Source organism: Pseudopipra pipra, chromosome 19, assembly GCF_036250125.1.
Source record: "Pseudopipra pipra isolate bDixPip1 chromosome 19, bDixPip1.hap1, whole genome shotgun sequence".
Classification (NCBI taxonomy): domain Eukaryota; kingdom Metazoa; phylum Chordata; class Aves; order Passeriformes; family Pipridae; genus Pseudopipra; species Pseudopipra pipra.
In genome coordinates, this window is record NC_087567.1 from 8,578,966 (window position 1) to 8,597,565 (window position 18,600).

General features: G+C 47.4%; 1 protein-coding gene across 5 annotated transcripts in view; it reads left to right on the plus strand.

Moving 5' to 3' along the window:
* The window catches only part of RAB11FIP4 (RAB11 family interacting protein 4), a 115,397-nt gene that overhangs the window by 80,747 nt on the left and 16,050 nt on the right, over positions 1-18,600 (plus strand). For 3 of the 5 annotated variants that reach the window (XM_064676043.1, XM_064676046.1, XM_064676047.1), the window contains 2 exons: positions 14,512-14,729; positions 17,814-18,005. In XM_064676043.1, the coding sequence (XP_064532113.1) occupies positions 14,512-14,729; positions 17,814-18,005 (410 nt within the window). Of the gene's footprint in view, positions 1-3,270; positions 3,396-14,511; positions 14,730-17,813; positions 18,006-18,600 lie in introns of those variants that run through there. The other 2 variants (XM_064676045.1, XM_064676044.1) reach the window with 2 other exon arrangements.

The window sequence follows — 18,600 nt, forward strand, 5'->3', positions numbered from 1 at the left end:
GCGATGGCCACCTGCCCTCCCTCAGCCGTGACAGCGTGCTCAGCATTTCCCTTTGTAGGAAACGAATCGTAAGTCATATCAAACAGAAAATTGTCACTTCACCATGAAATATGTAAAAATAAGGTTTGTGTCTCAATGGAGATCAAAGACAGTTTATAACAATCCACTTAATCAGGCTTAGCTTTAATGAGGTGAGAAATGGACCTGTATTATTACTAAATAAAGATTTTATACAGTCATTGTTTAATAAGCAGTGATTGTCTAAACCCTGTAGGTTTTCTAGGACCTTTATGAGAAACACTTCTCTCAGTGAGAGATTTGTGCCTTCTCAGTTATTACTGTGTAATAAATGGCAAAGCCCTGGGTAGCAAAGTGAGTAGTACATTCAGCTGGTGTGCCACACAGTTGTGCTTATGTTCTTAACATCTCTATTATAATATTCATTTTAACTGTTGCTGCTTTATCTGTTTAATGATTATTTTACGTTTTGCTCATCACAAGCTATTGGAAGTAGGGCTGTGTTGGTTAATGGCTCTGTAAGTGTCAGGAACCATTTCACAATATCTGTAATGCTGCCTAATCCCTGTAACAATACAAACACTTCTGACTTGCATCTTTCAGGAAACCATTACAAAATGTACTGTGCAGGTAATTATTTCATTTAAGGCTGTTGTTTATTCTGCAGTGAACCCCTGACATACAACTGTCTCTTTCAAGTTGAATACTGAAAGGAAAAGCGGATTTTAGGAGTGCCCTATTTAATAAGCAGTGCAGTTTTCTGTCCCTAGATCTGTCTTGTAGAAAAGTGCTTTCCCGTTCATTTAGATTAATGAACAGAAGGGTGTCTGGGAGGTGTTTTTGATCGCTGTTACACCGTTCATTATCAGCTTATCAGCTTCCCAGGAGAGCTTCCAACCAGGAAGGGTCTGGAGCCACCGCAGGGAGCTGGGGGTCTGCTGGGTCCTGTGTGTGTAGGGACCCACCCCGAGCTGAGCCCTGCTGGCTCCCAGTGACCTCCCTGGACACGTGGGGACAGAGCCTGTGCTGGCTGAAGCTGCACTTTGCTTTCATCTGTTGCTGTTACACCAAACCTAAGGCATCCCCCACCCCTCCAACACTTCCCTGCTCAGCACAGAGGGAATTCTTTTCTTTTTCCTTCAGTGAACTGCGTAAAGGGTCAAGTTCAGTGCTTGCTTTAAGCGTTGCATGTGAGAATCAAGGCTAATGAATTTCCCTCTCTTCTTTCACATTTTGAACAGCAATATTTCACACTTAGGAGTCACTGGCTGTGATGAAAACAAGGGAAGGCTCAGGCAGTACCTGGGACATGAGATATTAAGCTGGTAGATGGGTTTGTCTGGTGGGCTGTGTCTGCCTGCTTTGGTCTGTTTGTGAGAATTTCCTTGTCCCCTGCTTCAAGTAACTCTTGGGCCTCTCTGGAAAATGCCCTGTCTTTGGACACAGCGAAGTCCGAAAGATTTGAGGACAGAAGTATAAAGTACTTCAATGATCTTCATTTACAGCATCTCTGTAACTCTGTACATGAGCACTGTTTCTAAAGTACAACCTGAAGAGCTTTGCCTCTTTTGAAACACCTGTAGGTAACTTTAAAAACAGGTTTTGGAATATGGCCGGATCCAATGGCCGGGTAATGACTGGGAATTCTTTCCTTTTCCAAGTCTTTCAGTACCTTAAGGTTGGGAGGGAGGTGCTTGTCTGCACGTGTGATACAGCAGTGAAAACTGTCACAGTCAGTGAGGGCAGGGTTAGGTCCTTGGACAGGGTAAATAATTTCTGTGGAAATAATACCCCCTTCTTCCTCAGAGTCCTCTGCTGCAAAGCCACAGAAACAGATTTTCTTTATTTATTTTTTTCTTCATTGGCACAGACAGCACAGCAAACACAGTTCTTTCGAGGTGTTGCGAAAAAGGAAATTACACAACTTCTAAGTGAAGTGAATGTAAAATAGTGAAGTCAGTGTGACTGTTCTCAGCCTTTCTGTTTTGCTTCTCTTTATCTTGTAACTAAAGGGATTAAAATCAAGGACAAAACAGACATCACTTCCTAACAGGATCTGTTTTGCTTTGCAGCACACTGAGGGTGCTTTAGCCTGGCACCACCATAATGAGAAGGCCATAGATTTTTGTTTTATCATCACTCTGTTGTAGGATTGAGGGAACACCAGGCAGGTGAGGTGATCCCCAGTGAACTCTGATGTTCCCAGAGACTGTCCCTGCCTGGGGACCTGACAGCTGTGTCTGCCAGGGCAGGCCCTTCACTTACTAGGTGTCAGAAGACCAAAACTGGTTCTTAAAAATTCCTCTGTTGGTGTTTCAGACATGTTCCTGCAGACTCACCACCTGCAGGAAACTTGTCCATGACCCTGGGGTGGGGAGGCTGGTGGGTGCAGTGCCTGGAGTGAGGCAATGCTTTACCTGCCCTCACCCAGATCTGCTCTGGGACCTTCTCACTGCAACCTCCTCCCCACAGAGAACAGGTCTCTGCCCACCATAGGCTTGAGCACTGATAAAGATATATAAAGATATATAGATATATACATATATATACACACATAGAATCATAGAATGGTTTGGGTTGGACAGGACCTTAAAGATCATCTCCTTAAAATCCCCATGCCATGGGCAGGGACACCTTCCACTAAACCAGGCTGCTCAGAGCCCTGTCCAACCTGGCCTTGAACACTTCCAGGGATGGAGCAGCCACAGCTTCTCTGGGCGACTTGTGTCATGTACACACACGTAATTATATAAAACCTTAGAAATTTCATATAAATATATAATTAATATATATTTTATAAACACAGTTGCATATAAACATTATATGTAATATATATATGTGTGTGTATATATAAATGTAAATTATATTATTTATAGAGAATTACTAAGGTTTTAAGCCGCACTTCATTTCTCAGGAATCCCAAGCAGCTTTCCCCTCTCACTAGCAATCGTGGCTGATTTTAATTACGAATAATTCTGAGCGACATCGAATTATTTTTGAGCAAAACCGGAGTGCAACTAAACCCACCAGCGAGGTCGGGCACGCACCGCTCCCACCCACCCACCCACCCACCCGAGCACAACACCCAACCGCGGGCGACCCGCGGGGGACGGGGACCGACGGACGGACCCCGCGCTCCGATGTCGCGGGTACCAAACGCCTCTGCCCGGACCCTCCGCGTCGCTTGGCAACGGCGGGGCGGGGATGCTCCGAGTGTTGCCCGCCCCGCCGCCCCCCGCACTCCGCCCTCCCCTCTGCGGGGCGGGGACGGGGCGTGGGCACCGCACCGACCTCCCGGCGCCGCGCCAGGTACGGGCGGCACAGAGACGGCGAGGAGGAGGAGGAAGGAGAAGCGGCGGTCGGTGTCTCCGTGCGGGGTGAGGAGGAAGTTCTCGGCGGGGTTTTTGGGGTGGGGTGGGGGTTTCCACGCCGCAGCCTCTGCCCGTCCGGAGCTGCGGCGTCAGGACGGGAGGATTCCTGATGGAAAGGGGGGATCCGTGAGGCCGCGCGGCGCCGGGGGGGACCGAGGAGCCGGGGGGGGAGAAGCGGCTCTGGGCTTTTTGCTGCGGTGTCCGCGTGTTCGTGAAATGCGGGGAATGCAGGTAGAGCGAAGCGGAACCCCGCTGGGGGTTTTCCTTCTTGTTTGCCAAAGGAGGGGTTTTTCGCTCCGGAGTTGTGTGTGCTGGAAGGTTGGGCTCGCTGTGGAAGTGAGCAGGTCCTGGGGATACTATTATATGGGAAAACGCCAAGCCATACGTGGCTGTCAGCAGCCATGTGGGGTGAAATGGGGGTGTTGGGGAGGAAGGGGTGTCTTCCCGCGTAGCTGAGCCTCATATAGCACTCTGCTCTATCACCTGGAGATGCCCAAAAATCTGGGATTTAACCCTTTACAAGGGGAAGAGGAGGAAAAAACTACTTTTTTAGGATGAACACAAGCAGGGGGGCTCGTTCTGTAATTATTTTCAGTGGCACTGGCAACGTGTTTGGATTGCCATTACTTATTGTTGAATGTTTTTAATACCCACTTGTGGTTCTGAATGCATTTGCTGGCTCTGGGATGCCGGTGACATAGGCAGGAAAAAATGATTTGCGGCTGGTGTGTGGCTGTCGCGACAGTCTGTGCTGGAACTGCAGACGCTGCCTGTAGCCCTCGTGTGGGACCCGTGTTGCCCTGATGGGCCTGGGTTAGATGTGCCTGGCACCGTAGGAAAGCAGCTCGCAGCAGAGATGTTCCTCTGAAGCTTTCAGTGGTGGGAGTGTAGACTTTGTGAACAGTTCCTGGCCTGCAGTTGTTTGTCGTGTCTCTGAAATGGAGAAGAGCAATTGTGCTTTCCTGTTATGCAGAAGTGATCTGGGGCAGTCCTTGCTCTGTGTATTGTGCTGCTGCTGATTTTGGAGTGGCAGTTCAGTGTTGTTGCTTTGGTTGGTAGCAATACCTTCATTACTTGTGGCAGATCTGTGAGGTTATTTGTGGTTTTGGGGACACAGGTAACAATTTATCCTTGTGTTATTTGGCTGATTTATCAACGTACGTTGAGGAGGAGGCACAGAGGAGAGAAAACTTCTGAAATGGGTTCAGAATAGGCTCCCTGAAGGTGGACTCTGTGGTACCTGTATCCAGGCCTTTGTACCAGTGATAATTTGTGATCATTTTGCTCCCTTTTTACATGCTGTCATAACTGCTTCTGTTGAAAACAGTCTTACTGCACTCAGATGACACACTGAATGTGGGGTTGCTCCAGTGTTGGGATCAGATTGCCCTGTCCTAACTGTGATTTTTCTGCCTGTAGACCTTCTGATTTTTGTGGAGGTGGGGAATAACATGGAGTCACCAACAGATATCTGCAATACTGGGGAATATTATTTATGCAGCTGGGTACAGAAGGACAGACTGGAATTTCCACTGGCTGTTTGGCAGCATCTGCCCAAACTGAGAGGAGCTTGAGCTGTACCCAACACTAGATGTGGCAGCCTTCAAGCAGTTTTAAATACTCTTTTAATGGGCTTCTTTTAAGTTTGTTATTTGAAGAATTACTGCAAACAGCAGCAGGTCTCCCAGAAGCCACCTGATGTGCAGATGTTTCTCAGCTGTGGTTGCCTTGTCAGGGGGCTCTTACCACCAGCATGGTTGGGGAATCTCTGCCATGTGCAAAGCCTGCAAAACAAAACACTTCCCATGCCAAAATAGCACGGGGAATGGAATCACTTTGCTCCAGTTATTGATTAACCAGTGCTGTTGCATGTGTTGAGTGTGGCTTGATCTTAACTCTCAGTCTTTTGAATAGTGTCCTAGTGAGATGTTTTAAATGGTTATAAAACTAATGGTGAGTTTCTGCTGAATTAACCATTATCCAAACATTAATATTCTCAAATGCTCGCCATGTCTGGGTAGCTGACCCCTTAAATTCTGAATTGCAGCATAGTAGTGTCATTCCTTTTGTTCTTCCTTTAGTCATGTAGGTTGATTGCTACACTGAACATAAGACAGGCTCTGTGAGTCCTTCCTGACAACATAAAACAGCGCTTTGGGCACTGTGTTGCAGCAAATACTGCTGGTTAGTAGTAGGGGGTCTCTGCATATGGCTCTGCTTTGAATCGTGTTTTCAGTGTGCAAATTAACGTTCTTATAAATGATTTCTGTTTGGTCCCCATCTGCTTTGTCTGTGAAGGTCCAAGGGTAGAAATATCTCCTGCCTTATGTGTATTTTACTGTATTAAGTGAAAAAACACAGCTTGTTGACTGAGCCAGAGCTTATGATCAGTGGGTTCTTAATTCATGTTTGTCACGTGTGGAGCTCAGTGATGTGCTTGGCAGCCCTTCTGCAATTAATGCATTCACTTCTCTGTAAGAAAGTAGAAGAGCAGGTATGTGAGAGATTGTCTTCAAAAAGAAATAAAATGTCTTTTATAAATAGACGGGGAGATGAAAATTTTTTTTAAAAATCAGTGCTTACGATCTTTGCTGGATAAAGGCTGCAGTTCCAGTTATTCCTGCAGCAGAGACTTTCACCTGTGGTTTGCCCAGCCACCAGCTGAAGAGCAGCCAAGGTCCTGCAGCTCCTTCCTCCTCCTAATGAGGAGCTCTTCAGAGCTACTTCAGTATTTCTTAAATGTGAAGTAAATTACCTTTTAGGCTTGTCTGCATTCAGTGACCAATGAGCTCTGGGAAGTGTTTCTGTATAAACTAGAGCAAAGCCACATCCTTAATGCTTTCCCTCTGCTTGCCAACATAAACCACTCATTATCAGGCATGGCTGGATTTCTTACTGTGCTGAAGAAACTCGAGATGTTTCTCTACCTCTTGGGGTCTGAAATTGCTCCCATTCCCCAAGCATCCCTCCCCTCTGGAGATTGCAGTGTAATCTAATCTGGGTGGGTGGCAAGACAGAAATATCATTTGTGAGGCAAACATCTCTTTTTCTTTGTTTTTCTTTAAATGGCTTTATTTCCCTGTGTTTGCTGGAGGCCAGACTTGCAGTGGTATAGAAAAGAAACGTGAATATTATAATTGCCAAGTTCTTTGGGGGGATGGGAGTTTGACCAGCGTTCCTGTAAATAATTAGCTCAGACACAGGCAGAACTGTTCCTGCCTGGGACGGCTTCTTCCTGTTCTTCACGCTGTTTGTGCCTAATGGTGCTCTGGAGGTGCCAGGAATACCCTCCTTCTCCTCACCCACTGGGCTGGGCAGCACTAAGTCAGCTCAAGGAACTCTTCACCCATTGCCTGCAGCACCCCCGGGCAAAGATGATGCAAGTTTTTTTTGTTATTTACTGAGCACCCAACTGGGTGACCTTGAGGCCTGTCAAGGAAAACATGTTGGCATGTGAGCTGAGTTGTCTCCTGAGCAGCAAACACCAGTTACAAAGAGCATCTTGTAACTACAGAGTTGGTTAATTAGGGAACTGAACTGAGAGGCGAGTGCTGGACTCTGCTTTAGGCTTAGAATAAAGACATTTCTTTGGAAGTAGCCTCCAGCTCTCCCTGTCATGGTATGGGTGTTCACTTGTAGCATTGCTTCAAAATAACATAATCTGGCCATAGCTCTGACCCTTGGTCTTAAGACTGGTCTGTACTGGGGGTCTTTGGGGTGCCTTGAACCCTCAGCTGCAGCTCTGTGTTTGCTGTGTGAGTGATGTTGTGACACCTGGCACCCAGGGCACAGCAGCCTCCCTAATTTTGCTGCCGAGTGCCCATGCCAAAGGAGTGGTAAATGCTGCTGCCCACACTGTGCCAGAGCTGCCTTCACTGGCCCTGAAGGGGCAGGTTCAGCAGGGACAGGTTCAACAAGGTCAAGTCTGAGCATCAGTCCCAGGCAGCCAACCCTGGTGAGAGTTTGATGTTTTCCATCCCCCCTCCCTGTTACTGCTGTTCTGACTTTTTAAAAATAGAATGAGATTGTCTCATCTGAAGGCAAAGGCTTCTCAAGAGGGTTAATTATGTCACATTTATTATCTGCTGCGCAGATCTTTTTAAGCAAATATGAATAATTTTTTTAGTTGCATACCAGCTTTTATAAGCCAAGGTCTGCAGCACCCCCACACACGCTGCAGAGGCAATGCTGAGCTGCTCACAGCTCATTTCAACACAAGAGCTGCCAGACCAGGGTGTCCTGTCCCAGGGCAGGGGGTGGCAGGGGGGTACCTGCTGTGGGCTGTCCCAGCAGTTCACTGTGTGGGAAGGACCCTGGGATCAGTCTGCAGAGGGCTGGCAGAGTGCACAGTCACAAGCATTTCACTCTAGAAATGGTACCAGAGACTTTTTAGGTAATTAGGTCTTGTTTCTGCTCCTGCTGGATGGACACCTTAGGAGTTTCCTGAGTGGTGTTTGTGACATGCTCATGGTGTACCAGCATGGGGACACTTTGCACCACTGGGGATGTGAAGGAGAAGGGAAACTGTCTTGCAGCTCAGAGCTAAATGTGCCCTAAACAACGTTAGAACAAGGTGCCAAACGATGTGGTGGGTTTCGTTCTGAACTCTGTGGTTGACGTGCTGGCCCTGTTTATGCCGAAGATAATGTACTCTTTTTCCTAACGCTGCAGATTAGGATGTTTTTTTCATCTGCAAAGGGATGCTCCTTGCTTTGATGAGCCTCCAGTGATGGCTGATGAGTGTATGATAGTCCAGCAGTGGGAAGCAGCCTGGGGAGTGATGGGACACAACTTCAAAGTAAAGGGAAGAGCTTTTTTTTTTTTTTTAACTTTCTTTAGAGGATCAAATTAGCAGTCTGCTAAAGTCTTTTAATGTTAAAACTTTCAGAGCATAAACAATGACCTGTGAAAAGGAGTGCTTGGATCTGGACCCTGTGCATGATGAGGTCTGGCATCTCTATTACGGCCAATTAAAGTGACAGGTAGCAGAGTGTAACCACTCCTGACTCCTGCCGTTCCCTGGCTGGCTCCGGGCTGCACACGCCCTTTCTCCCTTGCCTTGGAAAAGGCACGTCAGTTTGAACTCCCCAGCCAGAGCACAAAGCAGCCTTTGAGAACCCCTGTGCCCTCTGCTCGTGTGCTTCAGCAGGAACAGCCCAGAAGCTGAAGCTCGGTCTTTCAGTCAGAACCTGCTGTCCTTGAATTGCACAATTGTGTGAGATACAGATGTTATCCTGCAGAGGCTGGCAGTGCACTGCAGCACAGGCAGAGCTTGCCCTGTGTCTGGGGACTCTGCACTGGCTTTCCAGGATTCTGTCCAGCACTCGATCCTGGATTTGGATTTTAGGAATAAACTTGCCCCTTCCAATACCCACAGCAGGAGTGTGTGAAGGTTTGCTATAAACTGAACTTCAAATATTAGATTTGAGTAACAAAACAGTCAGAGGAAGCTACTGCATTGAGCAAACTAACCCATGGCCCTAAAATAGCTTCTTATTTGAACAGCTTGGTGAAATAACCATGCTCTGCACACCGATGCTGAACTCTGAGAGATTTTATCCTCCCAGCTATGTGGGGAGACTTGGTGTTCTTCCGTGCTGGAGGAGGAGATGGAAGCAGTTTCTGTGGCTTCCTGCCTCCCCTGCGAGAAGTCCCTGCTGTGCCCTGTGCACGGCCACAGCTGCGTGGGGGAGAGCGAGCCAGATGTGGGGGAGAGCGAGCCAGATGTGGGGGAGAGCGAGCCAGTCGTGGGCGAGAGCTCTCTCACATCACGGCTGCAGATGCCCACGTGTGATCTCGCTCAGTGCTGCTACATTTTCCTCTTCCGCGGTTTCTCCTGTTCCCGTGAGATCAAAGGGTAGATGAGCACCTCCCCACCTCTGCCTGACGATTGAAAAGGGAAGGGAAATATGCCGGGGAGAACCTGGGCGTTAAAAAAAGTTCACGGCCCACTTGGTGTAAATATGCAAATGTTTGTAGAGGAGTGGCTGTTTCTAAAACACATTAGCGAGAAACGCTTCACACCCTTCTTTGTCACCCAGTAATTAAGAGAATATTTGCCTTCCAATGCAGTGGCTGCTTAAATAAAGATGAGAGAGCCTGGATTTTCTCTTATGATGGATGTGCAACAGTAAGTAACAATCATCTGAGACCACCAAGCCTGGCACACCTCCACGTGGCACTTCTTCCAGTTGTGGTGAAGTGACTTTTCCTGCGTTTTTGCTGGGAAGAAAGTGAATGAGGAGGGTGCAGGGACTCAGACTGGCATCTGCCCCATACCCAGCAGGTTCAGGTTGTCAGAGTGCAGGCTGGGGGCACGATCCTGGCGAGGGAAGTGCCAGAGCTGATGTGCATGTGGCATTGCTTGTTTCTGGTCGTGGGTGGTGGGTCCAGCTCTTACCAATCAAATTGCACAGTGGTGGGATACGTGGATGCTCTTTTCTTCCCTGTCTCCTGTCATACTGTGAAGCTGTCTAAATGTCAGGGGTGCTGGTGATTTGGCTGTGATGGGAGTGAATTTTAACGAGGCTTGCTCTTCAGCGTGAATGTATTGATGTAGGCATGTCATGTAGCCTGCCTGTCAGCCAAGTTACTAGCTTTCAGCTGTATTATATGCATATTTTAGGGACTGCTTCCAACCTGGGAAAGCCCAGTTGGGTCACTGCAGGGCAAGGCAGAGCTGTATTCCCATACCCACCTAATGCTGACGCCGCTTTCCTGACCCACAAGGATCAGAAGGAATCCATGGGAATCGCTGTCTTCTGGCTCCTGCTTCTCTTTGGGGTTGCTGTTGCAAAGGCAGGCTGGGCTTACTCATCTGCCTTCAATGCAGCCACACAATCGCCTCTTTCGAGGAAGGGAATTCATTAGTTTCTGTGAAGTGGCCTTGGATCTCTGGGCAGCAGGTGCTTCTATAGAGCAAACTGTTGCTGAATATTCAACAGTTGCTATACAAGCAGTCGGGCTGCCTGTGAAGCACTTGGAGTTATCTTGAGCATCCCATTAGATAAAGTGCAAAGCACTTGCAGGTTTAAACCTACTCGCAGCTATGTTGTGTTGGTGGTATTTTAGCGTTCAGGGCTGGATTTTTGTTGGTTGTTTTTTTTTTTTAAATGTGAATCTTCCAAGATCATAAGCAGCAACTTATCTCTTTTGACTCAGCCAACAAAGGGAACTGCCTAGCAGAATGACAACCACAGTGATTCATATTCAAGGCATCATTCTCGTACTGGTTTGGGCTAATGACATGTGCACTGGAAACAAATGACTCAGGCTGGAAGTGTCTCTTCATAGTTAAACTTTTTAAACTCTCCTTAAACTCGAGTTAGCTCTTTCAAGGCTACCCAAATAACACTTGTTCTTGCCAGCCTCTAATTTGGTACCTGCAGTACTGTAGATATCTAAGCTATGAAGGAATAATTTGAGGGGTTAAGGTGTGCAATCAGCCTTTTTCTTTTTTTTTTTTTTAGCAGCTTAGGTGTGGTCTGTAAGCAGCTTGTGCTACATGGCATCACTGAAAGTAGGGTTCTGTGAGAAACCATGATCACTGAACAATTGCAGCTTCAAATAACTTACAGCTTTAGTCAGGAAGGCGTGGATGCCTGTATATTGTTTACTAGTGACATGCCCTGATCCTCTTGTCTTGTAGTGGCTTATTGAACCTGTATCAGTTGTTTTAAAGGTGCTTTGTCTGTGTTCTCCTGCTGGTTATTTAGGCCACAGAAGGAAAACCTGTAATTCAATGTGTAATTGTGGCAGTTGCACTGAAGGCTGGTTTCACCGAGGAGCTGAAGACACCTCAGTGGTGTTATCCTTGTTCCGTGCTTTACAGGTATCCTTGTGCCTGGAACACTGCATTATTAGGGGTGTAGTGATTCCACATCCCTAAGCTCTTAAAACTTAATAGCAAAGCACGTAGTTCCTGCTCACACAGAACAGGTTTCAGCACAGGAGCTGGTCCTGGTTGCTGTACATCTTGCTGAAATGGCGTTGGCACCGATTGGAGGTGGACCTCGAGCACTTAAAAGCATGGAAAAGCAGCTGATGCAGCTGCTGGAGCTGAGCCTTCCTGGCAGGGTTGTTTGTTGGTGTTGCTTGCTTTGAAAGGGCCGGGGGTCCCTCAGGGTGTGATTTGGCTGCCGGGTGCTCAGAAAGCAGCTGAGCACTCTGTTTGTGCCGGGCGTGGGGTCGGTGCCAGGTTTGAGGAGGGCTGGCAGCCTGGGATGTGGGATCTGCTTCCCCTGCTGCGAGGAAGCAGCTGAGGGGGAGCTCCTCCAAGGAGCTTGGCTGGCCCATGTTCTTCATTTATCCGGTCCCCATCACTCCCTGAGCTCCCCTCAGCTCAAGGGTGGGTTCAGCAGAAGGGAGGATCTCCTTCCAGAAGGGGTTCCAGGTCTTCCAATGGGTCATCGCCTCCAAAAGGTCGTTTCTTTTCTCCTTTTTTTTTTTTCACGGAACTTAAAAGTGTAGGAACAGAACAGTTGCACTTGGGAAGGAATCCCTGGTACTGAGCAGGCTGGGAACAGTGCAGCCTGTGCTGGAGCTGTGGATGAACACTCTTAGACAAGTAAATGTGTAAAGGTTAAGTTGCCACAAAGTGACAGGGAAGAGAAATGAGCCCTCAGCCTGTACAGATGACACTGCACATTTAATTGCTAATGGACTCTTTTTAAAGAGCAACTCGGCAGCTATTATTAGAAAAAGCAAATGTGTGGTGTTACCTACAGAGAGCAAAAAGGGAGTCTTTCCTGATCTTCTCGACCTTTACTTTCTTGTGTTAATTTGTTTAATACCAGTGAGATTTTCCTGCTATAAAAACTTGCTTAAGCAGAGACTTCTCCAAAACCTCTGAAAAAGACGTGCTAATTGGGAGCTTCAGGGATCCATTGTGTGCTCCGTGCTACTCTCTTTCCCTCCTGGATCAGACTTTTACCAGCTGGTGCAATTCCATAACAGCAGTCAAGGGCTTTATTGCATTAAATTTGTTAGGAGAAATGGGACCTCTGTGCCTGTGGGGCTCAGCGTGCGGGAGGAAACTTCGGGGAAATGTTAGATAAACAAACACTCACGGGTACTTCTGAAACATTTTAATTGCTCTTAACAATATTTGCTTTTTCAGCACCTACTAAAAAGGTCTTACTGCTTGTGCTGTTTGTAGATCCCAAGGTACTTTGTAAAGAGCAACAGTGGCATTGTCCCTGCTTGCTTGTGATGGTGCAAGGTGCAGGTGAGATGTGCTGGAGAACCTGGGGCTAAGGCAGGGCCAGGACAGGCTCTAGGGCTGGGGTCGGACCTGCCAAACCACCCTGTGGATGAGGGGCTGTGGCTCAGAGCTGTAAATCCGACTGCATGAGTCAGCATGGCTTCAGTAGAGACTACATGGCAGAAACCAAGGCTGAATATCCTTTTGGACATCTCTGAGTGATACCTAAGGAAAGTTTCAGGTGTAACAAGGTTGACACAGAGCAGTGGGAAAAGGCATCTACACGTGTGGTTGTTATTGTATAAGTGTCTCACTGACATTCCTTGTTCATCTGGAAGACCTGTTGAAAGCTCAGCTAGAAAAGCACCCAGTGTCTGCTCTCAGTGTGTACCTGGAGGTTCAAACACAGCAGGCAGTGCTGTGCTTTTCCCTGCTCGGGTGTTCATTAGTTAATGAGGTTTGAGCAGGTGGGGTTGTTTTGAATTTTTTCAGCCTCCATATGCTGGGAGATTTCGCAGTTATATAAACTGGTGTTTCAGGGGAAAAAATGGACAGTGAGACCTGCATTTCTAATAGGAGTTTTTGCAAATCTTCAGAAGCTGCAGCTTCTGCCTGACTCTTGTCATGATGAAGTGAAAAAGACGCTGAGAACAGTTTGTGTCATCAGCACAGAACATCTCTGGTTCTGCAAGAGGGGCTTTAAGCCTCCTTGGTTCCAGCAGAGGAGTGTCCAGAGGCTGAAGCAGAGCTGTAGCAAGTGGTGCCACTGTGGCAGTGTCCCAGTGAAGGTGCTTAGCAGAAGGGCAGGGGATGCTGGCCTTGGTGCCAGGCTGCCAGTGCCTTGGGATTCCTTGGGGAGGAGCTGGGCAGGATGACAGTTATGCCTAAACATGAGGTATATCCGTGAATGAAATATTCCATTCCTTGTGCCAGTGAACTGAGCTTTAAATGCCTGATTGTCTTCACTTCCTGACAGCAGCTCAATGGTCAGGCTGCCTGTGGAGCTTCCAGGTGAGCTCTGGAGTGGAGCTCTGGGTCAGAGCATTTGCAGGACTCGCTTTGGACCTTTTTAGTTATTTGTGTCATGCTGGATGGGAATTGTCAAAGCAGCCCTGTGTTGCTGCTTATCAAAGGACAGAGTGAAATCTTCGCCTTTATTTTCTCAATTAAGAATTTTTATTTGTCCCTCAGGGCCAAGCAAATAGAACCCAGCTTGTCTTGGCTGTTGTGAGTGTTCACGGGGCAAGAAGGGGAGGGAGAGGATGAACAGCAAGAGCAAAGAGTTGCATTAATGAGAATGATGTCTTATTTTAGTTGATACATGATCAAGACGTGGTTCCAGGAAGCAGGAACAGATGATTTCAGTCTTTTTTTTTTTCTGCTCTCTTAAATCTTTGTCACCATGACCTACCATAAACATTTTAACACCTGCCAACTCTTTTTTCACCTTATATATTTTTGTGCATCCTCAAAGACAGAGTAAACTGTTAGGCTTATCTGGTTTGCTTTTGTTTATAATATTAATCACAGGACTAACTCTCAGTGACTCATGTATTATCTTCTTTCAAAGGATGCTTCATTTTGTTATAAAACTTTGAGGATATTTGTTACTTCAAGTGCATTTTTTTAGTAAATTAGGGCAAAATTGATTGCATTTCATGCCTGAGTGTTGTGTCCTCTGACCCTTACTCCCATGTAAGAGTCAGAGACAGTATTTGAGCCCCTCTGGAAGGTACAAGCTACCCCAGGGGCCTGCAGGAACTGGCTTTGTAAAAGCAGGTCAGCTTGTTGTTTTATGGCTTTTATTCAGTATCACTGTTGCTTACCAGGGCAGCCAGAGAGTGGGTTATTGCTTCTCCTGTATCTGCTTGGCTGCCTTAAGGGGCGATCTGAACTGACTCCCAACTCTTCTCTTTCCAGGGGGGTGAACTCCAGGACTGTGCCTACTTGGACAGCGAGAGCGCCTACAGCGAGTCGGAGCTGTTCCCTGATGAGGACGGGATGACTCTGGCCCAGCAGGAGGTTCACCATGAGTCTGACATGGACAGTGCCATCGAGAGTGCCCAGAGCTCGGAGGCCTCTGACGTCTGCCAGGACAAGGACGGTGTCCTGGGGGGCCTCTTCCTGCCCGGGGACAAGTGAGTGCTGGTTTTGCCCCGTGGCAGCAGCTCTGTTCTGTTCCAAGGCGTGTGCCAGGGAGGAAGGAGCCTTTGTGTGACTAATCCCTGCTGTGGGAGGCTGAGGATGTCTGGTGGATTGAGAGACTAAACATCCATTTGCAGTGTGAGGGAGATGGATGTCCAGGTCTGCTTAGGTAGTCCCAGTCCTGGCTCCTTCTGGCGTGTTCTGTGAGCACTCACAGGACTCGTGTGTTGAAGTGAAAGCACTGTTGGGTCTCTCCAGGATGGATCACTGTGTTAGCATCCCTCAAAACTTAGGATCTTCTGTGTTCCCTTAGGCTTTACATGCTGGAATTAAATACTTCCTGCAAAGCAGTTCAGTATGAGGAATGCTGCTTTAGTCTTTTGTGCATCTAGTTACCTGGCAGTGTGGGCTCTGCAGATTTGCTTTGCAACTTCACGTACCAAGTTAATTCTTTGTGTTTCTAATTTCCATAACCTTTAGTGTTCAGCAGTAAATGGTGTTTAACACAGGGTGTGCTGGCATGTGTGTGTGTAACCATAGTTTGCTGTTAACACCAGTGTCTCTGTAATCCTAACTTGACTCTTCCCAGGTGTGTCCCTGGGGTTGTTGGTTAAAGATGACTGGGGTGGGAAAAGGACCCAACTTGATTTAATCCTGCTTTGAACTGTGTTAATGCAGTACCACAGGACAGAGCTCAGCTGGGCTTGCTTTGTAAGCCTCTGCCTTGTCTTCTCTATTTTTGGCTTGCCATCTCGACTTGTGTGTCCTGAGCTTTGTTCCTTTACTCTCCTGGGCCTCCTCAGGTGCTCCCTGTGCAGCCTCATTCCTGCCCTCCTCCTGAATTTCTCAGCTACCTGTTCTGACCTTTTCCCACTTGCCCAAGCAATCTCAGAGATTTATCAAGATAATTACAGTTTTCATCAGCTCTTTATCAAACTTGTCTCCTTTGCTTGCCATTCCCAGTTCTCCAAAGCCCCATCCTTGCAGTGACTTTCACCCGTACTGGGTTTGAAATGAGTGTCTTTCCTTCCAGCTGTGCCAGTCAGGCTCTTGTGAAGGGGGTGGGAAAGGCATTGTGCATCCTGTACCCTCCTTCTAGGGCAGGCAGGAACTACTAAGAGCTACTGTGCTACTACTGATAGACCTTGGTTTATCCTCTGAAGCCTCCTCAGCCTTGATAAATCTGTGGGAAAACACTTGTGAAGCTTCATGCAGATCAGGAGATAGCTTTAAAAGACAAGCAAACAAAAAACACCAAACACATGAAAGTTTCCTTCAGAAAGCGTTAGAATGAGGGAAATCATCTGCTTTTAGCAACTCTTTTGCAAATGGCTTTGCAATTCCTAGACCTCCAGTCCTGCTGGAGGTGTTACGAGGAGCTTCTTCCCAAACTGACTCGGTGTAACTATGTTGAGATGCAAACAGCAGTTGCAGTTACACAGATCATGAGATCCCCCAAAAACTAATCAATACATGGCACAGCAGTTCTTCATGAATAGATGTTGAGCTTCTCACTAATGCCCCAGCCAAGGAGCCTTGTTAGATAAGTTTGATCTATTTCTAGTGTGAGTATTCCTGTCTTCATCCTTTAATAGTGTGCCAGGCTTGACTTGCCCTAATTTCTGTTAATGTGAGTTAGATAAATGAGTTGCAGGTTATAAATGGATCTCATCAAAACAGGAGAAACAAAAGAGCATACATCTGAAATGTTGGCAGGCTTCCTCTTCTGCTAATTGCTTTTGGAGGGAAGGGATATGCAGACAGTGCTTGCCAAAGGAACACTGGTGCATCTCTTGTTTACAGCTCACCAGTGTAGTATTACGGGAAAAAGAATCTCCCTGTGGAGAGGTTGGGAGGTTCAAGGCAGACTCAAAAGAAACATAGGGGGAAATATTGCTGAGCTGCTGTAGAACCATCAACTGGGAGTTACTGTCCCGTGGCTCAGCTGGTGGAGTTGAAGGTGCAGGCACTGTGCACTGAGGCAGAGGGAGTGGAAAACTTGAACCAATCTGCACAAAGTGCCAGCAGATTCCATCAGTGCCTGTCTGTATTCCAGAGGCCCTGGATTCTGCTCTGTAGTGGGAAGAGCAATGTGTTGGGCAAAGCCAGGGTTCCACAAGTGAATCATCTTACTTCAGGCCTTCCAGGTGGGTTTTCTCTAGGGAGAAGTTTGTAAGAACTTGTATGTGAATTTAGTGGCTTCTCTCTGAATGCCTGACTGAGGTGGGAGCTGAGCAAACCTGTGTGGAATCCCTGCCCCGGCAGGTGCACTCTGGGGCTGCAGGGCAGTCTGGACTCCGGGCAGGAGAACGCTGTGCCCTCTCTGCAGCCAACTTGCTCTGTTTTATTAGATGTGATGTGCTCAAAACTGCTCTGCCAGCTGCTTTCCTGTGGTGCCTGGCTCTGCTGATCTATTTACCTCTGTGCCCTCTCTCTCTGAGGTCACAGGGTCCTGCCATTCCTGCCTGTTGGGCATTATTTGAAGTGCTTCTCTGGTAGCTAGGCAGCCTCTCCTTGTGGTCCTTATCTGCTCTGAAAGACACAATTTGTCATGATGGAAGGAAGGTCACATCAGTAGCTTTAGTGACTCTCAGGTGTTGTGGTGAGCTCAAGTTTGTTTCTGACCACACAGAAGAGAGTGGCTGGAACTCATGGGGTGTGGGAGAGGGTTTATTGGGATTACTGGAAAACTCTCTGATTATGGAATACAGCAACAGCCTCTGTCTTGCACGTGTTCCTCTCACCACCCCATGCATTTTGGAGTTGTCTGCATTCAGAGCAGAAGTCCCCACTAGGAAATGTTGACTGAGGATCATCAGGGTGTGCTCTTTAAAGTGAAATGGTTTGTGCTGATCCAAACCTGTCTCACAAGCAGCTTGTTTGTACATTCCCGTGCTCGTGCCTCTCAGGGCACCGTGTCCATTGCATATCAGATGCATTTAGCACTTCAGGGTTTTGGCACAAAGTAAGTGGGGTACAACTTCCTGTGAGGGGACAGGCTGTGAAGGTGGCAGATTCCATGTGAGGTGAGGTGCTATCAGAGTCGGCCTTCGAGATGTTTTGACCTCTTGTTTCAGGTCAAGTCCTCACAACCCTTCTGCAGCATCTGACCTCTCCACTTACTCTACCGCCTCTCTGATCAGTAATGAAGAACAGTTTGAAGATTATGGGGAAGGAGATGATGTGGATTTTACTCCCAGTAGCCCATGCCCTGATGATGAGACCAGAACCAACGCCTACTCTGACCTTGGCTCATCTGTATCTTCCAGGTTGCTCCTTATTCGTTAACAAACAATTTTTAATTTTTATTCTTCTCTGACCATACCAGAGTTTACACTGGTTACACAGACTCACCTTAAAATGTTATCACTTCATTTTCTGCCCTCCAGTTGACAGACTGCATTTAATAAGAGCTGAGCAAATATATTGTTTCTGATAACCTCTGTTGGGTTCTGTTGAAATAACTGGGCTGTTTTGCTTCCAGGGATTGCATTGTATTGCAGACAATATATTTCACAGACAATATATTTCACAGTTCAGGGCTAGTACTGGAAGGGATCTGCTGCAATGGAAACCAGCTTAGCACTGTGCACCAGCCCTGATGCAGTGGAGAGAAGATTTACAGGAGAGCTGTTTCTCTTTGGTGTTCTGATACTGCAAATCCTCAGCACTGAGCTGTGAGGGGAAGTGCTGCCCACAGACAGGGGGTTGTCATAAGCAAGTAGCTGCTCTCTGTTGGGAGCTAGAAATGCCACAGCAGTGCACTGGTTTCCTGCATGTGACCTCAGTCTCTGCAGCTCTTACGTCCTGTGACCAAGTCAGTTCCAGATTTTACAGTCCTTCCCCAGGCAGGGGAATGGGGCA